The following is a 20,695-nucleotide window of genomic DNA, read 5'->3' as shown; positions in this document are numbered from 1 at the left end:
TGTATCTCATTCTATAGGAAGGAACCCATGAGCACAGGCTATACACGGCTTACAAGTTTGCACTGCTAACGGTTTGTTTGTTCGGAGTAAACTTTCAATCTAAATATCATCCAAATGGGCTCGGGAGAAATGCACTCTTCAGTCACCTTGGCCAGCCCTGCCCTGCATCTCAGAGACAAGGCCAAGCACTTAGCCAGAGGAGCAAGATGAAACTCTGGAGTTATTTATTGTTCCCCGCTCTCTGTGTACATATATATACACACACATATATATACATGCTAGAAGAGAAGGAGGAGGTAGGCAGGTCTCCTTCAGGCTTCCCAGATTTCCAGCGTGCTGGATAGAGCATAATTTAAAGATAAAATTCCTGATTTTGTTTATTGTGACAGATGGAAAAATTAAATTCCATGCCCAGAGCTGCTGAGGGTGCTGCTTACAGGACATCCTCTGCCTTCATCTCTGGGTTATGCTTACTGGCTTTTCATTTAGTCAAGAAATGGCTCCGGAGCCATCCAAGTAGGAGTGAAGGCCTTTTAGACACACTTGTGGTCTTTCCTTCAGCAGTCGGACTATTAAACAATGGTTCCCAAGAAACTGGCATTTTCCAGAAATGTCATGCTGGGAGAGGAGAAAGCCTGTCTCCTGGGACCAGCCAGAGAGGAGCTTGTCTCCCACAAAGAGATTTCACAGTTCTGACAACTGCTCAGGCAAGCTTGAAGAAAAGACTATCAATGACAGGTCGCTGATGGGCGGGACCACATGTTGACCAGGGCTGCGTACACACCTAAGCATTCCTTGTCCCCTCTGCTTAAACCTAAACTTCATGTCAGGACCCTGAAGATAGACTTGAGGAGAAGATGGGAGGTGTCACTGGGCCTCTTTATTTGTTCCTCTTCGCAGTGCAACCACATTGGATAATAACCCATCCACCTTCTCTGCTTCCCAGCATTGCTTGTCTGTCCAGCTAGCTCACTGACAAGATGCTAAGCCTGCATTAGGGCTGCCAGGGCTCTGACCCTAACAATGCTGGTAACACCTCTATTCACTCCATGAACTGCTCTGGTCAGCCAGCATGGGGAGCCAGAGAGCTAGGACCAGGCTTTTAAGGGGCAGATCAATAAGTATTTCAGACAGAAAATGAACCAAATGGCGGGGAGGTAAACTAAGACACGCCTCAAGACATTCACAGAACAGAATATGGGACTCTCCACCTCCAAGGGCCTAGTGAGTACCAAGCGAGATAATGGCTCACACGAAGACTCGAGGCTCACAGCCTTGTGGGGTAAGAATACTAACAGGAACTTTCCAAGAGAAGTGTAAAAGCAGATTACCTAGCAACCCAAGAAGATGGTTATCAGCTTTCTTTAGAAGCATAAGAAGGTACGTATGTGATTGAGTAAGTATGCCTTGTCAGGAATGTTTGGAATCAGAAGTATTTCATATTCCAGTGGTCTTAGATGTTTCAGATTAGGGATTTTTAACCTGAGCTATGATTGCTACAATGGCCTCAGAATTCTTACAAAATAATTTGGAACATCATAATACCGGTTTCACCAGGTATGGCGGCACACACCTGTAATGCACAACTTGGGAAGTAGAGGCAGGAGGGTCAGTGTTGCGGCCCGCCCGCGGTCCACAACACGAACGGTTCACTGAGAATGGCAGTTCCCTGCAAAGAGAGGTAACTAGACGGGGCGGAAGAAACAATGGAGTCAAGACAAACAGATTCTGATCAAGACTCAATTTAATATTTCCAAACACTCAGTTTATAAAGGAAGGAGGAGGGAACCCAATTTCCCGCCGAGTAACTCAGGGTCCAGTAGCAGGACGAACACGTGTGTGCCTCCAGGCAGCAGAGTCAGGTTCCAGCAGTGGGCGTGGCAGGACGAATGAGCCGGTAGCTCCACCCCAGAGCAGGCAGGCTCCAGGCTGGGGGAAGGGAGGCCACATTTCCCCCCATTAGATAACAAAAATAAAAATAAAAAAGGGGTGGCCTGTGGCAGAAAGATTATCTATGTTCAATAGTTCTGCCTAAGTTCCTAGGGCTAAAGAAAAAACCTATTTCCGTGGGATTTCTTAACTATTCTAATGGTAAACTGTATCTGGCTAAGGCTGTAGGCTCTGACTTTATAATGCTAATTAGTGCTGAATAGGTAGCTACCTGTTTGCCTTTTAAGTAGGGCGTTGGGACCCTGGCTGAGTTTAGCTAAACAATTTTAGAATAACACTGAACTGATAATTATCCACAATTTTGGGTGACAGGCAGGGGAAACAGTGAGAAGCGATTAAGACTGGCTGGCTCCTAGTACAAGGCCAATTGGCTTTTTTATTTTTTGGGTGGGAGGCAGTGAAGGGCCTGCTCTTACGACAGCAAGGTCTCCAATCTCTCTCCCCCCTGTTAATTAAGTTTAAATAGGCAATGCTTAACAGAGGTGATCAAAAGATTTTCTCATCCGTAGATGAGTGGGCCTTAACCTTGACTTGGGTGGACATTAACCTGATCCTCCCGTGAGTATTGTAACAACTCACATCTGTGGCTCTTGGTATCTTTTGGGGAGGGGAGGCAGAGCCGTAAGTATTTTGGTTTTTATCTGGAGTCAGATACCAACCTCTTTTTAAATCAGGTGTGTCGCACAGGGAACTCAGAAACGGTCAAGCTGGACCTTCCCTCCGCAGTGATCTCCTGCGCCAAGCGGTACCCATACCGTATTCATATGATTATGAATTAGTATCGCAATTCTGAGTTATTGCGAGGCCTCTATGTGAGACTTGTCAACCTCAGATTTAGCAAGGCCTAGACAAGAATTATGTCACTATTAACACCGTTAATTTTGGTTATACTAGGAGCTAAAAGTCTTTTCTCTTCATCTCTGTTATTCCCAGTAGCCTGAGGAACTAAGGACACCTTGCAGTAACAGCAAGGGTGAAAAGCCAGAGGCCAGTTAAGGGACTAAGCCTATATCTATCAAAATAAGAACTAATCTTTGTAAATATATATGAAATTTCTACTTCCCTAGCTCTCCTGGTAAATCTAAATCCTATCTAGACTGAAAGGCCACATGCTGAGATTAGCAGAACCACCTGTTTGCTCTTAGGGGCGGGGCGGAGAACCGGAGAATGTAGATTGACCTGCTTGAGAGAAGGAAGAATACTAAACAGTTAGAGTGTAGTAATGTAAATTTTCTGTTTGGAGAAGTCAAGGTACTTTATTTGGATGCAAATTGTAAAGCTAAAGTTTGTCTCCGGCCTTTTGTAGGGGAATTGGCTCAGAGGAAACAGTGTTTTTTGAGAGCTTCCACTCCCAGCTCAAGAGGAAATTTTAGTCCTCAAGGTGAATACTTACGAGGAGAGACAGAATCTGTGTTTACCTGACGAATTAATCTCTCTGGTAGCCACCGTGCTTCATCTTCATCTCGTGAAAAAACACAAACCGACCCTCTTCCCCAAATTAGGACTGGATCTGGACCCTTCCATTTATTAGTCAAGGGGTCCTTCCATTTTGCCAATGCATAAGAATTAGAAGTAACTGGGTGCCAGTGACGTTCCGCTGCAGACTGACCTTTATTGTCAGTTTGCAAAAAGTTTAGGACAAATAAGGTAAAGGCAAGATGAGCCTTTGGTGACCTTGGGGAAAATGCTCTGAATTAACTTTGCTAGGTAATTTAGAATATAGGAATCTCTAATAATTGAACTGAATATTAGACCAGTCTAAGATTGAGTTAGAATGGCTGGTCACACTGAAGAGTGAAAAATCATTATGACTCTATTAAATGACTAATTTTACTAAGTCTGAATATACAGTCTCTGATGTACTATTGCCATAAAGTTAAAAGGCTAGAAGCTAGTCCAAACTGGAAAAATGACAAGCAAGGATGGATCTAAAACATGAATTTAATCTCTTAGTCCTTTTAATCAGGACACTGAGTTAACTTACCTGTCAGCTCAGCACACGAATTACCAATATGCTTCTGTAGAGTTCTGTGGAGAGAACCTGTCTTTTCCTTTTCCTAATAAGGTAGCTGTTTTAGGATCAATTTATAAGCCAATAAGTAGATCCTTTTAAGATACTAAAAAGCATTTATTAAATTTGACATTTTAATCTCAAATTTTGAAAATAAAGGTATGTTTTAAATAGTGTGCATGGAAATGCACTAAATAGTATATATGGGGATACAATTTCTCTCTTGTCTTTTAAGAGGTTAAAGTTTAAAATTTTACAATATCTAACCTTTTGAATTAATAACTTTTTGGACAAAACATTTTAAATATTTGGCTGTAAAGGGGCAGTGACTAATTGCACTTTCAATTATTTTTCTTAAGGAACAGTTGTAACTAGAAAGCTTGAAAAGTTATTAAGAGTCACACGTGCATAATTTATTTATTTATTAACTAGAAATATGTATAAGCAATTGTAAATTTGAGAATTAATAGTATCTGAGGGACGAACAATTTTAGGTAATTATGAGCCCAGAGATATAGCATTGACTATCAATATATAAATTAAGGTTTGATTGTTCAGCATTTTAAAACACCATCTACAGCACACAACCAGATTATTTGTGCTGGAATAGGGGCAACTGTGTGTCTTAAGACTCCGCTCCACAGCAGCTAGTTGGGCCCACGTGGGCTAACGATCGGCTGGGAGGATGAGAAAAATGACTTTACAATAATGTTTTTTCTGGCCAAGGAATTGTCTTCGGCACAACCAATTTTTAATTACCAATTAACAACAATTATAAAAGCTTTCTTTATTTCCTGCAAAACCCCTTGCAGCAAACCAAAACACCAAATAACAAAAGGATACTGTCTCTGAATCTTTTGGGTGAGAGCAAGGATTTAAGGTAAACTTCCCTTGAGAAGCATTAGTTAATAAAATATTTTCCACTTAGGAAACAATATATACTGAAAGATTAAAACTTTTGGCTTCTCGTAAAGAAGCAGAAACAATAAACATTTTTCTTACATAATGTAAAGCTATATTAGCCATACATAGAGGCAAAATTTTCTAGTGATTACCAGTTTACTAGAAGCAAAAATCTTTGAATTTAAGCATTATTTTAAACATCTGAATAGATCTGTAACACTGTTAAAAAGAAATTTTCTTGAACACAGGGAAAAACTTTTTTAGGCATTGTTTGCAAAACAAAAGAAAGTTCACAAGCCGCTCTGGGACTGCCCAGAGCCCTGTATTGACTCAAAGGTAAAATACTTTTTAATCTGAGCATTAATCTTAAATTTGCAATCAAACTGCAAGCTGCAGTCAATGGAACAATGGCAGTTTTAACCATAATTTTTAAGTTTTTGTGCAAGGTTAGGATAATACCTACAACTTTGGGAAAGCAAAACCTATGTTTAAAACAATTTATCACTGTTAAAATCAATATTAGAAGCATTACTATCATATTACGAAGTTTGGATATCAATTAATACCTATGAATACCTATTAAAGCAAGCTTTAACGCTTTAATAAAGAGGCATTGCTTTATATCTTATCTTAAATTTTACTATTTAGGATAGGAACCACATTAATCATTATCTAAACTAGAAATATCTTAAGAGACTCAGCCTCTAGGGCTGCCTTAGGCCACGTGTCGGAAGGACTCTAAACTTGAGTTATCAAATTTAACATTAACCATCTGTAGCAATGTAACAATTATTAATTTTAACCAACAACTTATGAGCTGAATGCGAAAACATGCAGAGCACATTTTTAATAAAGAACCAAATGAAGCAGTTAATTTTAGACCAATCAGAGAATATTAATCTTTGTAGCTACAATCATAGAATAAAAAAGCACTTTACCATTGTCAAACACATTAATTATGAACCATTTATCAGATTTGAAACTAAGAGGCTGTGTACTCGCTGCTTTTTCTTAAAATGAACATTTTTTCCATCAGGGGCCTTCCTGCCACGTGTCTGGTTTTTGGCTGAAACACGTGGCAGCTCTCGGCCTTGCAGATAAAGTTTTTTATACCATTTTTATTATCCAACATAAAACATAGAACATTCATTCATACAGACTGGACACGAACATACATGAATTGAACACGAGAACAGATTGGTGCACCAGACATAAACAAGACACAAAATGGGGCAGAGTACTCCTGCTATTTGGGACAATTTCCTCCCTCATGATGCAGCTTTTATAACTGGGGCAATCCGCCTGTATTAATTTCCTTTATCCTTAAGCAACTCCTGAAAACTAAACACAACGGCCTAATCATGATTTTGAACCCTTCTTTCCTCCACCTAAGCAGTTTTTTCTAAAAAAAACTGCGGCACACCGCCTGTCTCCGTATCTAGTTCCGATTTACGAACTGCTGACCCAAGTAGAACCAGTGTTGGGTTAGCACTGCTTCAAACTTGTTCGTATCCTACCGCATCCTCAGCAACATTTTACAAAACTGAAATTTTTTAGGCTAGCGCTAGCATGTGTACCTGTCCGTTGCTCCGATGCTCCTCCGATACGACGATTCTTTCCTTTCTTGTGGAGCTCCACACAGCAATCGTTTCTCTTAGCATCTCTCTGCCATTCTTCAGGTCCCAGTTCTGGCGCCAACTGTTGCGGCCCGCCCGCGGTCCACAACACGAACGGTTCACTGAGAATGGCAGTTCCCTGCAAAGAGAGGTAACTAGACGGGGCGGAAGAAACAATGGAGTCAAGACAAACAGATTCTGATCAAGACTCAATTTAATATTTCCAAACACTCAGTTTATAAAGGAAGGAGGAGGGAACCCAATTTCCCGCCGAGTAACTCAGGGTCCAGTAGCAGGACGAACACGTGTGTGCCTCCAGGCAGCAGAGTCAGGTTCCAGCAGTGGGCGTGGCAGGACGAATGAGCCGGTAGCTCCACCCCAGAGCAGGCAGGCTCCAGGCTGGGGGAAGGGAGGCCACAGGTCAGAACTTCAAGGTCATCCTCACCTAAAAGTCAATTCAAAGCTAGCCTGGGCTAGGGCTATGAAGATCCTGTCTCAAAGAAACGAAGACAAGCAAAATGTTTAACATTGAACAATACCAGATTACATTCACAGAATCCTTAGGCTACACCTGGAAGGTTCCTAACACTCAATCCTCAGAGCTACATGACTGGGTAAGTCTAATTATTTCCCACATTTTACAAACTAGCCCTTCCTCCCAAGATAATTGCTAAATCGGGATAAAATTAATAAATACAAATAAAATAAAATAAATTCAAAAGAGCATCTTGAAGGTAGTAGAGACCTAATAGCACACACACACACACACACACACACACACACACACAAAGTTCCCAGAACAAGATCACGAAGACACTGGAAACCTGGGGGCAAGCCAACCTCTGGAGTGGCTTTGCTCTGACAGTTCCATATTTGGACATGTGGCTCAGGAATGAGCAGTACCTGTGAAGGGCAGGCCTTGCTAAACTTCCCCATGTCTGGCCTCGAAGCCCTAATGGGATGCATGCAGGATGTCAAGATAGCCCCATGATAGGCCAGTCACACACTGGCTGCCTCTTCCCTTCAGGTCTGTAAGAGCTTTGGGGAATCTCAACCTCTGAAATTTCCCTAGACTGCTCGTGAGACCTCAGTGTCTAACAAGAGCGGAAGGAAGTCCTAAGTAAAGACAGACAGCTTTTGGTCAGCCCTCACGTGACTCAAGGATAGCCAGACACTAAGAACAGAATCAGAGAGATGATAAACCACTGCCCACCTACCTGCTGCACCTTTGTGCAAAAGGCATTTATACCCTTCGTAGCCACATCCCAAAAGCACCGTCTCGGGAACATGGCTGCTCCTATAACCTTCTAATATCAGAGAGACTTTGCATAGTAAACTCAGCATGATTTCCTCCCCCACACCCCAGACCCTCAGAAGACCCACACCCCCACTCCCTTCTGTGGCTTCAAATGCTTCTCTATAAACTTCAATTCCCTGTTCCCCCTCCAAGCCTCATGGTGTGTGGACTCCACACCTACAGACAGAGCTAAATACTGTTCTTCTCCTGTGTATCTTTGTCGTGTCAGCCGCAGATGGTAGGAAGGTAGAAGGGAGCCACTCTACCTCCCTCATGGGAGTGAGAGGTTAATAGCTAATTGTCCAAGGAACCGGGGATGTGGAAGAATGACCAAACTGACAGAAAAAACAGCCTAATGTAATTTGCATGATGCAAAGGTCCAAGCGAGAACCTACTTAAAGTGTGTGATGCTTAGCTGACCACAGGGACCCCCGTTAAAACAAGCATGCAAAAACCAGCTTCCAAGACTTGCTCCTCACATAGAAACGCTAAGTATTGGAAATATCTGCAACCCAGCATAAAGGAAGGATAAATATGATCTGCCAGACCCTACCCTCAGAAGGACTTGGTTTTATACACACAGTGATGTGTCTACTGTACCCCAGAAGTAAACACAATTATTACATGTGGACCATGCTTTTAAGAAGAAAAGAAAGGCCCATAGAATACTTGCAGAGGTACCAAGATGAGCAGAGGGCCTAAGAAGCCTAAACCCTCCAACACAGTCCGTTAACATGTGGAATCAAAGCAAACAAACTCTAAGTCAGTTTATCTCAGAGTGGGTAAAACTCGACTTGACATATGTTTCAGAAGCATCAGTGCCTTGCTTCGGGGAGAGCTCACAGAAGCTAATCCAGATGTGCCCCACAAATGCCCCTCCAGTCCTATATTGCAGGTCTGCCCCAGAGCTGAGAAAATTGTAGCTTACCTGGGTGAGCAGGCTCGTGAGAGACAGCAGAATTCAGGGCCACGTTTACCTTCAAGTTGGCATGTACTTGAGCCTAGAAAAGTCAGCGAAACTCAAATTTGGGTGGCAGCAGGGAGCCTTGCTAAGCATGGCCACCTGGCTTAGAAGAAGCCATGTCTCTCGACTGACACCTGAGACAAAGCTGCTCTGGTTCACTGTGACTTCCTAAAGACTGAAGAAGTTCCTGGGTAGGGAGGGAGTAGACGGATCTAAGAGGGACTGACCAAGGTTGCTGGAACGCTCCCTTCTCATCTTCTTACTTCAGCTGCCCTGTCTACCCCCATGTTCCCAGACCTCATGTTGACCCTGGGAAGGTGGGGGGAAGGAAGCATTCTCTCTCTCTCTCTCTCTCTCTCTCTCTCTCTCTCTCTCTCTCTCTCTCTCTCTCTCTCTCTCTCTCTCTCTCTCCCCCTCCCTCCCTCCCTTCCCTCCATCCCTCCCTCTCCACTCTTTCTCTCACACACACAGTACTAGGATGAACTTGGAGAAAATCTCTAGTTCCAATTCTTCTCCTGAAACTGGCTTTTCACTGCAAGAGACCAGAAATGGAATTCTGTTTTACTATTCACTGAGCAAACAAAGGGGGAGTGATCGGGGCCAGGGTCTCACAACCCTTCACCTCAAAATCCAGTTAAAACAAAACAAACCCAATAATAATTAAAAAGCATAAAAATAGCATAAGAAAAAAATTTTTAAAAAACTTCTCAAAATGAAAGAATGTTTGCCACATCTGGTCTGGTTTGGCATCTGCAGAAAGACCCAGGCAACAGTGAGGACGGTTACCAACCTGTTGACAGGCGCGTTTCCAATTGAGCCGAGCAATAAAAGCCAGGAAGCACGCAGTCTGACAGACAGTGCAGATGATGATTCCTGACCACAGGCCTGCAGAGGGTGATATTTGACAGCTTAGCTCATGGAGACAATGGCCACACTAAGTCAGTACTGGTAGGTAATCAGGCAAGGTAGAGCTGCTAAGGCTACCTGACGGGATTCATGTCAGAGCAAAAGGTTCAGGAAATTATTTGGGCCCTTTCTGCTTATGGTAATTGGATATTAAGAAAAGGGCCAGTTGTAAGGAGATAGTTTCTCCAGAAAAACTGCTGCTTCATGATCCTTAAAAGAGATGAACTTTTTTTTTACCTATATGACCTATGCATGCATGTTCGTAAGTTTACATGTGTGTAGACACTTGAGAAGGCATGTGTAGGGAGGCTTGAGGCTGTCATCAGCTGTCTTCTTTAATTGTTCTCCACTACAATATTGAGGCAGGGTTTCTCTCCACCTTATGTCTTGAGGCAGCATCTCTCACTGAACCCAGAGCCCCATGTTATGAAAATCTGACTATATAGCTTGCTCTTCAGATTCCCTGACTTTGCCTTGACACAAGACCAGTCAGGACACACCTGAGCCACCCTCATCCCCCATGATCCTCTCCTACTCCTCTGCTTGCCTTTCAACTTTCTGCCAAGACACATGGGGCATGGGGGGGGCGGGGGGGACAGGACGGGTCGATTCCCTTATGTAACAGGATCCGAATACACAGACTTTGCAAACCAGTCAAATCCATAGAAGGGCTGAGGCTAAGCCTTGAGTTGTAATTCAAAGGCTTATCTTTACTCTGCTCTTTGGTGCTAGCTGCCCTCACATCTTATTTATCAGGAGTGGTCAGCAGGCTTTTCTCAGGAGTGAATCAGTAGCCACCTGCCAGATCTAGGATGGGGTAAGAAAAGCCTCTGGCTTCCTCCTTCAAACGAATGCCCAGTTTTCCCTAGAAACCACACTCTCATTCCAAACATTTTTTTTTTTTTTACAGAAATACCTGCCTAGCTCAGGCTGTAATTTGAGTAACAGACTTGATTTCCGCTGATGCCATAATCCCTACTAAAAGATGCAGGATGCTTATCAGAATTCTCTGGGCAGAGCCATAATTTACATGTTTGAAAAACCGTACAGGAAATTGATAGCCATTGTGATTAGTCAGTCTGCTTGTAAGAACCTGCAGCCTTCTGAGGCGCTGCTGGGAACCTCTTACCCGCTGTACACTCTAATGCTGGCACCAGGAAAGATAAAACCAACCTTACTGTATTTCTATTTAAGAGGCCATTAGAATGACTGAGTACAGGTCTCACGCATCCCTCACCTCCCTAGGGCCTCCACTCTTTCCCTCCAAGAATCCCCGGCTTCCTCTACTTTGCCCACAACAGATACACTTCATGAAATGAGTAAGTAGGCCAAATATAGACCTTGGGATATAGATGTATCTATATTTTAAAGTAGATTCCTTTCTAAAATTTTAACTCAGCTGGACATGGGAACACACACCTGTAATCCCAGCGCTTAGGAGGCTAAGGCAGGCTGATCCCATGTTCAAGACCTGCATAGACTACATGGGAAGACTCTAAAATAAAAACAACAACAAAACAAAGTTGGATGTAGCTGGACCTGATGGTGCATGCCTTGAATCCCTGAACTCAGGAGGCAGAGGCAGAATTCTCTGTGAGTTCTAGGTCAACCTAGTCTACATAGTGAGTTTCAGCACAGCCAAACTTATAATAAAACTTCTTTTTAAGTAAATTTCAGATGTATCACTGTATAAAATGATAACGTCACAAGGAGATAAATAAGCTAATTACCTTGGCCTAAATAGTCCATATTATAATCAAAACATTACTTTGTGCTCCATAAATGTTCATAATTGTGCTTGTCAATTAAATTAATATTAATATTATTTGTCAATTAAAATAATATTAATAAAAATATAAAAAAGACTACAAAATGTCTTCTTAGTATTTTGTACTGATTGCATGTTATCATAATAATAATTTGGAAATGTGTTAAATAAAAATACTACTCAAAATCCAGACTCCTCTGATGTTTCCACTGGCCTGCCATCAGCGTATCCAAGCCATGAACAACACCGGAAATTCGGCTAAATAACAGCCACACCTTCATGGCCACAGAACTCTGGCGATCTCCATCTTTGGATAACCCCAATATTTTTAATTAAAATATTATTGAACTTGAGAAAATGGAAGGACACAAGGTAAGACGTGAGACTGGAGGCCCTCAGCAGCTCTCAGCTGATTCCTGATCACCTCCAAGTCTGCCACACTGATGGATTCAAGTCACGCCCGAGTCAGTCAGTCCTTCACCCCAAAGACAACAGTTAGGCTTTCCTGTAACCATTTAGTCACAGCCAGTGAATTATCAATTATTATTTTAGAAACCAAAGCTGGATAATTATCTATCTCCCTACTTTTTTTTTTTTTCTCCTAAGATGAGCTCTGGTAATTTCAGAGCGCGTGAGTTCAGCTCTTTGATCCAAACACAGCAAGGCTATAACAGAGGAGTCTACCCCATAATCCTCTGCGCTACATCTCTCCACACGGCCCTCTGCAGAGATGTGTGAGGTACACAGGTGATAAATGGGGAGCAGAGGCTGAAGACTGGGACAAAGGTGACAAGGGGTCCACCCCAGCCTTGCCCTTTGTGCCGAGAACACAGGGTGCTGTTCTAGCAAGTTCTATGTCCAGTCCCAAGCATCCTAACGTGGGACTTCCCCGACTCACCTCGAACTCCCCCAGAGACTAGAGGAGGAAGGCCTCGGTACTCCAAGGCCCCCGGTAGAGGGCTCCCAGCACTGTGAGACCTCATTAGAGAAACAGGGCAAGATCTACATACAAGATGTTTCCCTGTGCCTCAGAGGTCCTGAATATTATGTCCTGTGACTAAGGACTGGCTGACTCAGGACGAGGAGAATAGAAATGGACCTTTCCTGTGCTCCCATGCTGACACGTGAGCAAGAGGGGAGTGGCCAGGCAGCTCTGCGATCCTGGTCACTTTTCATCCACTGTCTGCGCACTCAGTCTCTGACACGGGACAGGAGGAGTATGGGAAGCAGAGTGAGGTTTCCGTGTGCTTGCCCATCCTCCCTGGACCTGCGGGCAGCTGGCCTGCCTTCCCACAATGAGGCTTATCGGACAATGAGGCTTACCGATCACTCCCAGCTTGGCAGCAAACATCAGTGCGATCCCGATGGGGAGGCCGATGACATAATACCCGATGGCATTAACGATGGCTCCAACCTTCTGGTTTCCAGTGCCCCTCAGGATACCACCACAGGTACACTGTGGGCAGGTGACATCCATCAGCATAAACACAGCTGGTGCCTCTAAAGACCCCCCCCACACCTCCCAAACACAGAACGCCTCTCTGTGGTCCTTAGACTTGAACAAGACTCTGTGATAATGCTTTGCAGAAGCGACCCTGATAACCACCAACAGGAGCCCCTCTAGGTCACTCTAGCCTCTCTTCCCACTTGAAGTGTATCATCGTCAGAAGAAATAATTTATACAGACCATGGAAGTGTCTGGGCGGGGGGGGGGGGGGACACCAGGCTCGGTACTCACAGCAAGACCTTCAAAGAGGTGGGACACAGCATAAATGGGGATCACTTGAGCCACCAAGGCCACGATATCCCTGTCAGGAAAACAAAGCACATGGTGATTAGTGAGAGAGGAAGGGCTGGGGAGATGGCTCACTGGTTAAGAGCATTTGTTCTTGTAGAGGACCAAGGTTCAGTTCCTAGCCCCATGTGGCAGCTTACAACTGTCAGGGACTTCAGTTTCAGTGGACCCAAGACCCTCTTCTTGGGTTCCAGACACACATGTAGCACACAGACACACATTCAGGCAAACAACCACACCCACCAAAAGGAAATAAAGAAAAGAAAAAGGAAACAAGAATCAGAGGGCATGAATCCCCAGGAGAGGAGGCCCCACGTGTACCCTAGCTCAACGAGGCTTGGGCTCTTCATCCAGTTGCCCTGGTGTATTCACATCAGCCAGCAGCCCAAGTGGGGACAAGTCTACCATTGTATGACACATATCAGAAACCAATTTTCTAATACATTTCATAGCTTTCAGAGGGGAAATGACATGTGATCCACTTACTCAATAAAAACCAGTGATATGCTCTAGTTCCCATCTGCCCACTTAAAACAAAGTTTAGATCACATGGCCACCTTCCTTTGAACCCGATTTCCGGGGCAGCTCCGGGATGCACATCTCAGGAGCTGACTGAATGATATGTTACAGAGTGTGCACTCATGAGCGCTCTGTACAGAGTGCTGCTCAGTGGCAGGGCATCTGTCTCACGTGCGTGAGGCCCTGTGTCTGCTCCTGGCACCACTGAACAATAACTTCTTCCCAGTCAACCAGATGGGGTAAGAGTAAAGGTCCCAGATATATTCCAGGGTTCTCACTGCTAGATCTGCTCTTAATGCTACAGGGCTCTGACGGAGAGGAAAAATGAAACTAGGAGAGACGCCCTGGGGAACACTGATTGGAGAGAGAGAGGGGGAAAGAAAAGGTCTGGCAATGGATATTTGCAGAGCAAATGAATAATGAACCGAGCATGGGATGGAGGGTCTCTTTCTTCCCTTAAACCAGCACGGGAACACAGATGTTTGTTAAAATGAGCTTTGAATGAGAAGGCTAAGCACACAGGTCTGATGACCACCGTCTCTCAGGTCACCCCATGTCTGCCCTGTCCCCAGAGATAACAAATCTTGCCATCCCTGTGTTTATCTGATGTTTATGAAAATACATATGAAAATACAAATGAATCTGAGGAGACCCCCCCCCCGGTGCCTCTCACACGTCTCCTCTGTGACACTCACTCTCTGGCTTGTTGTGCCTACAGGTGATATTCTCTCCTCCCTCCACTGAACTGGGGCTTTCCGTATGGCTCTCCTCAATCCCGGCTACTGAGATTTCATCTTGAGTTTTTATTTCTTTTCTTTCGTTCCTATTTTGGGGGCCATGGGGAGTGTCGATTGCAAGGCCTTATAGGTACACACTAAATGCATGCTCCCCCACTGAGACACACCCAGGCCGTGGACTTTCAAATAGATCATTAACTCAGGTTTGTAGCACTAAGGGTCAAACCCAGAGCTTCAAGTTTAGAAGGCACTGAGCTGAATCTCCGGCCCTAATATGGGCTTTTGAATCCGTTTTGTTGACTAAGAGTGACCTGATTTTCTTTGTGTGTGTGTGCAAACTATCAGCTTTGGGTGCTGCCTGGACACATTTTCTTCATAAGAAATGCAGAAGTGCTTTGGAATATTAACATCGTAACTACCTATATTTTAATGATTATAAAACATTTTCCCTTGAAATTTCTGGAATCAGAGATTTTTGGCATTTTAAAACAAGTTTCCCTTATTTGTTATAAGAAGGTCACTACATTTAGAGCTTCAGTTTTCATGAGGTAAATATTTATAGGGATTATTTCTTCTTCTGTGGTTTTGTTGTCTTTGTTTTTTTTCTTTTTATTGACACCAAGCTGACTTCAAACCTATTATCCTCCTGCCTCAGTCTCTTGACTGGGGAAATTATAGGCATGGGCCACTATGCCTGGCTATGTTCTTCTAGGTTTTCATTTTCTTTACAAAAAAAGATTGTGAGAAATAATCTCTTAAGATTTTTGAAAATAATCATGTTTAGTTGTTTTGGTGGTCGGTCTGTCTGTCTGCCTGTCTATCTGCCTATCTGTCTGTCTGCTGGTCTGTTGCAAAGTTTACCCTAGAAAAGACTGAAGATCTAAATGAAGTGATTTCCTTATGAGAAATAAAGGAATGCCCTTCTGGTGAGGGTCATAGAGCTGTCACTTGGACCACGTCCCTGGCTGGGGCTAGGGACAGAGGGAGGGGAGAAGGTAGGTAGGTAGAGCCTGGGGTGTGTCCATCTGCAGATGGATTCGGTTCCCCTCTTTCTTTGTGTTCTCCTCATGGTGATCAGCTGAGCTAGGATTTCTTCTGTGTCATTTACTCTGCCAGTTTGGGTTGGTCATGCCCACGGAATGACAGGGACATATTTTGAGAAACGTCTTATCCGATTATCCAATCACATAGCCACGGCATTGTGTGAACATCACAGAATGAGGTCACACAAACCTAGATAGTTTAGCCTGCTACTCAGAGAGGAGAGAGAGAGAGAGAGAGAGAGAGAGAGAGAATATAAACCTGTCTTTGACTGTTGCAGCCTGCTGTTCCTAGGGTCTGATAAACAAAAGACACGAAATAAAATCAAACAGGAGAAAGAACACTGAGATTGAAGGATGTGGTGCAGTCATGTGACATGTGACAAAGCTGCTTCAGGCATAGCAGGACACGCTGTGTGCCACAGCAAAGTTTTCATGCGCACCGAGAATAAAGGCTTAGGGGAGAGGGGGTGGGGGGCGAGGAGTAAATGTGATCAGAATATATTATAAACATAGATGAAAATGTAACAATTAAATTATTTTTAATTTGTTCATTATTATTTTATGTGCATGGGTGTGGCCTGCATGGATGTCTGTGCACCACATGTGTAACTGGTGTGCCTTTGGGGACCAGAAAAGAACAGCAGATCCCCTGGAATTGGACTTACAAATGCTGTATTGCTACTGAGAGTTCCCAAGGCCTCCGAAGAGCAGCCAGTGCTCTTAACTGCTAAGCCATCTCTCCGGCCCCTAAATGTGTTTTGTTTGTTAGTGTGTCCCAGAGTTCTTTATTTGAGACTGAAGTAAGTGGCATGGGATCAGAACCAAGAGCGTCACTGAGCTCCAGCTTCCTGCCAACCTCCTCCTCCCGCACTTTTAGCCCCACCCTTTGTGCTAGCAATCACTCCCCAGGAAAAGAAAAAAACCTAACCTGTCTTCTGGCAGCAAACTCTGCAGGCTGTCCCCCTACCTTCTCCCTGGGCAGTGAAAGCGCCTCAGTTTGAATAGATGGGAGAACCCAGAGCAGTGGCGGCGACTGGGGAGTTGAGCATGGTGAAGTGGAGACTCCCCCAGCCTGGGGTCCAGGAAGCAGAGGAAGGGATACAGGACCCCCAAAGAAAGGGGACTCTGTAGCCTTAAACTCCTCTCATTGGAAACTCAATGCTAGATGATTTGCCCTTCTGATAAATGTTACAGAACCATTCTGGACCACATCCTTCTCTAGCCAAGCTGCTCGGCCTTAACAGTGGTTCGCTGCGGGGTGAGCTTCGAGAACTGCAGGACCATGAAGCTCTCAGGTTTCTTCTCCCTTGCTTCTCAGTACTTTGCTCTTTCTCCTGGGCCTGCTCCAGGTTCTCTCCTTTGTGTATATCCTGAGGCTTCCTGTTGGCTTTCTCTGCCTACTCCTCCAGCAGGGAGTGAGGCCTAACCTTAGTTCTTGAAACTAAGCTGAGATCATCTGGCTGGAGACCATTAAAGACGCTCCCTAGGTTGACCCCACACTGGCCGTGGTGTACAGTAGCGTGACTCTCCTCTCCAGCTGCTGGGCGACTGCTCCAGTTCTTTCTGCAAAGGCTTTACACCCAGGACCCCTTCAGGAGGAGTGGGGCTCCGGCTTCTGCTTGTCTACTCTAACAGCCCTGACTGGGCAGTACAGAGCCAGCTCCTGTTTGGCCATCTTCTCCTCCATTTGGAGGTCTCCAGCACAACCTGGAACACGAGGCCCACATCAGCCTAAGTCCACAGTGTACCGCTCCTTCACAGAATTCATTTGGTGGGAAGCATAGGAAGTCTCTCTTACTTCTGAGCCTGGCCCAATCCCCAATCTGACTCCATGCCCATCCTTTGAGAAAGAGAAACATGAGAACTCTTTATGGTTGTCTTTCTCGCCCACTCGGAAGTGAGAGATCTAGACAGGATGATCTGGGGCTGGGAAATTGTCAGCCTACCTTCAAAAGAGAAGCAGATGAGGAAGAAACTGAGGCAGCTGTGTCTGGCCCAGTAGCTTTTTGAATACACGAAGAAAAAAAGCCAGTTTGCGATCTGTGGTTGCTAATAAAGTTTATCCCACAATAAGGAGGGTCTCTACAACATTTCTATATAGTGAGAACATCCGAGCTAACCTCCTTTAGGAAAACAAGATCCCTACAGAGGACAGCGTGAATTTGTTCATCTCTTCAGCCATCAGCCCAATGCCATGATTTTTAAGACAACTCACTGACAAGATTTTTAACTTCAATGTATGTGCCAAATATATTCTAAAACTCTAAAAACCAGACCGTGTGACAGATCTGAGACTCCAACATGACTCCAGTCACCATTGCCTGGGACCAACGTGCATTAGACTTCAGAAATATTGAGAGGTTGGAATATTTGTATAGACATTATGGGATATCTTGGGGAGGAGACATAAGTCTATACACAAAATTGACATCTGTTGCACATATTATTGGGGTGCACACCCCTATCCCTGAGCAGTCTTCTGTGGCCAACAGGCTCATGCCTGAAAACTAATTGCTGATAATTGTTTGGTGCAGCAGCTGCTGCAGAAGAAAAAAAACCAAAAAACATCCAGGCTGAATAAGAAGGGTAGCATCAGAGATCGGAGTCCTTCTAGAGCTCTGGAAATGATCAAAATGTTTCAACAAGTATCAGTGGAGACAGACACACACATCTGAATGTGAACTCCAGCAACTTTTGGAGGGTTCTGGGTTCTTCCCCTCCTCTCCAGATTTGACCACTCTTCTTCAGTTACTGCTGTTGTTGATCTTACTTTCATACCATCATTAAGCCCGTCCTAGCCTACACATTTGGGTTTCCAGTACAGGGGGCATTGGAATTCAGTGGAAAGGAAAGAGACAACTGCGTTCAGGATTCACCGAGATACACTCACCTGAGACAGACACCCCTAGGACATGAGGCTTCCTTGGCAGGGAGCTCAGATGAGCTAGCCTCCAGGACTCCACCTGCAACTGTAGGCAGAGGGGACTTGTTCTTCCCTCAGCCTCCAAAAGCCTCTACCACCAGGCTGCAGATGAGGACCTGATTGCTCCCACAACAGTTTGAGCCCCTAGATTCAAGGACACCCAGTGCCCCGTGGAGCTGCTGCCCTGGATATGTGCAGAGCTGCAACACAGCTCAGACCCACTCCTTGCTTTTGACCAGGGGCAGCTCTTGGTTGGCATCTTCCAGCTCTTGGGATCTCTGAGCTACACCACTTCTCAGAGCTCTATCGGCACTTGGCTAGCACCGATCTATTTCCATTCATTTTATCCTATTCATATTGTTAATACTGAACTGACACATGCATCTCTTGTTTGTAGTAAGCTGGTGCTAAAATAGTTTCAGACTTTGAAGGTTTTTTTGTTTTGTTTTTAAAAAATAAGGGGCTTAGGATGTCCAACCAACCTGCAGGCAAGAATTCTACCACTAAACTATCTATGCACACTCTGTCTGCAAATGTAACTGATAATATGAGAAAGACTAAAACAAAACAACAACAATAACAAAAAAAAACCCATGAGGGTTGGGGGGATGGCTCAAGTCTGATGACCTGAGTTCAGTCCACGTGGTAGAAGGAGAGCATTTCCTCCTGCAAATTATCCTCTGATCTCTCGATCTCTCTCTCTCTCTCTCTCTCTCTCTCTCACACACACACACACACACACACACTAAATATATTATAAAGAAGTTTATTATGTCCCTCCTAAGCAGATTACCATCACCTATTCCCATTAACTTGAGAATCAGATTATAAATTGTTTTCCCTATCTCTATAATCATGTCCTTCTCAAGGAATATCAGTAAGATTTCTCATCTTGCAAACGACTCAGAGCACCTCTCCAGGGCGCAGCTATTCCAGGGTGCTTCCCATCCTGATGAGACCATCCAATCTGTTTCTTTACCAGAGATCCCACGTGTAAAGAGAACCCCAGCACTCACCGATCGGTAGTGAAAATGTAGCCCACGAGATCCTTACAGCCTAGCAGCAGGACGCAGAAGGTCACAGCAAAGAGCTCTGGAGGTAAAGGGTCAGAAGAAATGTTACAGTGAACAGGGAGGTCACAGAAAGTGGGGTGTAGGTGCACCAGGAACCAGGGGTTCAGGTACCTGTGACTATCAAGGAAATAGCTGAGGACTTCTTGGCCTGGTCGATGTTTCCTGCACCCAAGGCATTTCCCACCCGGACATTGGCAGCCACACTGAAGCCTGAAGGGATCTGAAATGAGAGAAAACACAATAAAGCTTCACGTTGAGGCACCACAGACAGAACGGCCTGTGATTTACACCTCACTGGCAAAACATGGTTTCATGGGCTGTGAAGACAGACACTTCGCAACATCTCTTTGGCCTACTCCAGGCTGTAACCTGTATTTCCAAGTTAGGATTCTCAGAACAAATTAGGCTTTTCTGCAGAGTTTCTAGCATCCACCATGGAAGAGAGGACCCCATTTGTCCCCTGGGATATAGGGGACCAGGATACAAGATGGGCTGACCAGAGTCCACTCTAGTGTCTGTTCTGAAGGACAGAGAGATTTGATTTACCAAGAAGAAAAGTTACTAAAGAAAATGCCAGGAAGAGACATTGTCTTATAGGTCGGATGGGGTTCTGAAGCCAGGATTCCTGGGTCCACATTCTGGCACCTCTATCTATACTTATCACCCATGAGACACTACGCCAATTCCTTAACCTCTGATGTTTTATTTTATCTGTACAAAGATTCCAGTAACGGGAACATTACAGGGCTCACACAGCCACTGCTTAGAATATTGTGCCTCTCGGGTAGTGGATATTCACTAAAATTTCCCATTAATATCTGTACATTTGCCACTTGAGTCACTCATAATCATTTTTAAAAAGTTAATTACTTATTTGAGCATGTATGCTGCCTTACTGGTAGGGATCCCTAAGGCAAGGGTTAAAGACAATCTAATAACACAGATTGAGAAACTGAAGAAATGGGAGGTTAGCGTCCCACCTTCAAGGTCCCTACAGTGGCAAACAGATTTTCCAACCAACAGTTTCTCCATACGGAGGGACAGGAATATAACATGAAGAAAGATATCAGCTTTTTAATTAACATCCATATTATGTGTGACCTGGTATGGTGTCCTTAGGACACGACATCATGTCTTATAGATCCCCCTCAACAAAGGTGAGTCTGGATGTACTGAGAATGAAACAGCTA

At 44.3% G+C, this 20,695-nt stretch overlaps 1 protein-coding gene across 5 annotated transcripts in view; it reads right to left on the bottom strand.

Annotated features, from left to right (window-relative positions):
- Positions 1-1,726: 1,726 nt before the first annotated feature.
- Positions 1,727-20,695, bottom strand: part of LOC110305151 (multidrug and toxin extrusion protein 1) — a 35,909-nt gene continuing 16,940 nt past the window's right edge. The window contains exons 11-18 of one of the 5 annotated variants that reach the window (XM_085829953.1): positions 19,617-19,725; positions 19,449-19,524; positions 13,154-13,223; positions 12,739-12,871; positions 9,532-9,626; positions 8,706-8,778; positions 7,698-7,787; positions 6,677-6,879 (exon numbers count right to left, since the gene is read on the bottom strand). In XM_085829953.1, coding sequence (XP_085686079.1) covers positions 6,809-6,879; positions 7,698-7,787; positions 8,706-8,778; positions 9,532-9,626; positions 12,739-12,871; positions 13,154-13,223; positions 19,449-19,524; positions 19,617-19,725 — 717 coding nt within the window. In that variant the 3' untranslated portion in view covers positions 6,677-6,808. Of the gene's footprint in view, positions 6,971-7,697; positions 7,788-8,705; positions 8,779-9,531; positions 9,627-12,738; positions 12,872-13,153; positions 13,224-19,448; positions 19,525-19,616; positions 19,726-20,695 lie in introns of all 5 variants that reach the window. The other 4 variants (XM_021176955.3, XM_085829952.1, XM_085829954.1 and 1 more) reach the window with 4 other exon arrangements.

This window comes from Mus caroli, unplaced genomic scaffold (assembly GCF_978045245.1).
Source record: "Mus caroli unplaced genomic scaffold, Mus_caroli_1 scaffold_13, whole genome shotgun sequence".
Lineage (NCBI taxonomy): Eukaryota > Metazoa > Chordata > Mammalia > Rodentia > Muridae > Mus > Mus caroli.
Note: the sequence above shows the minus strand (reverse complement) of the source record. Positions and strands in the feature narration are given on the sequence as shown.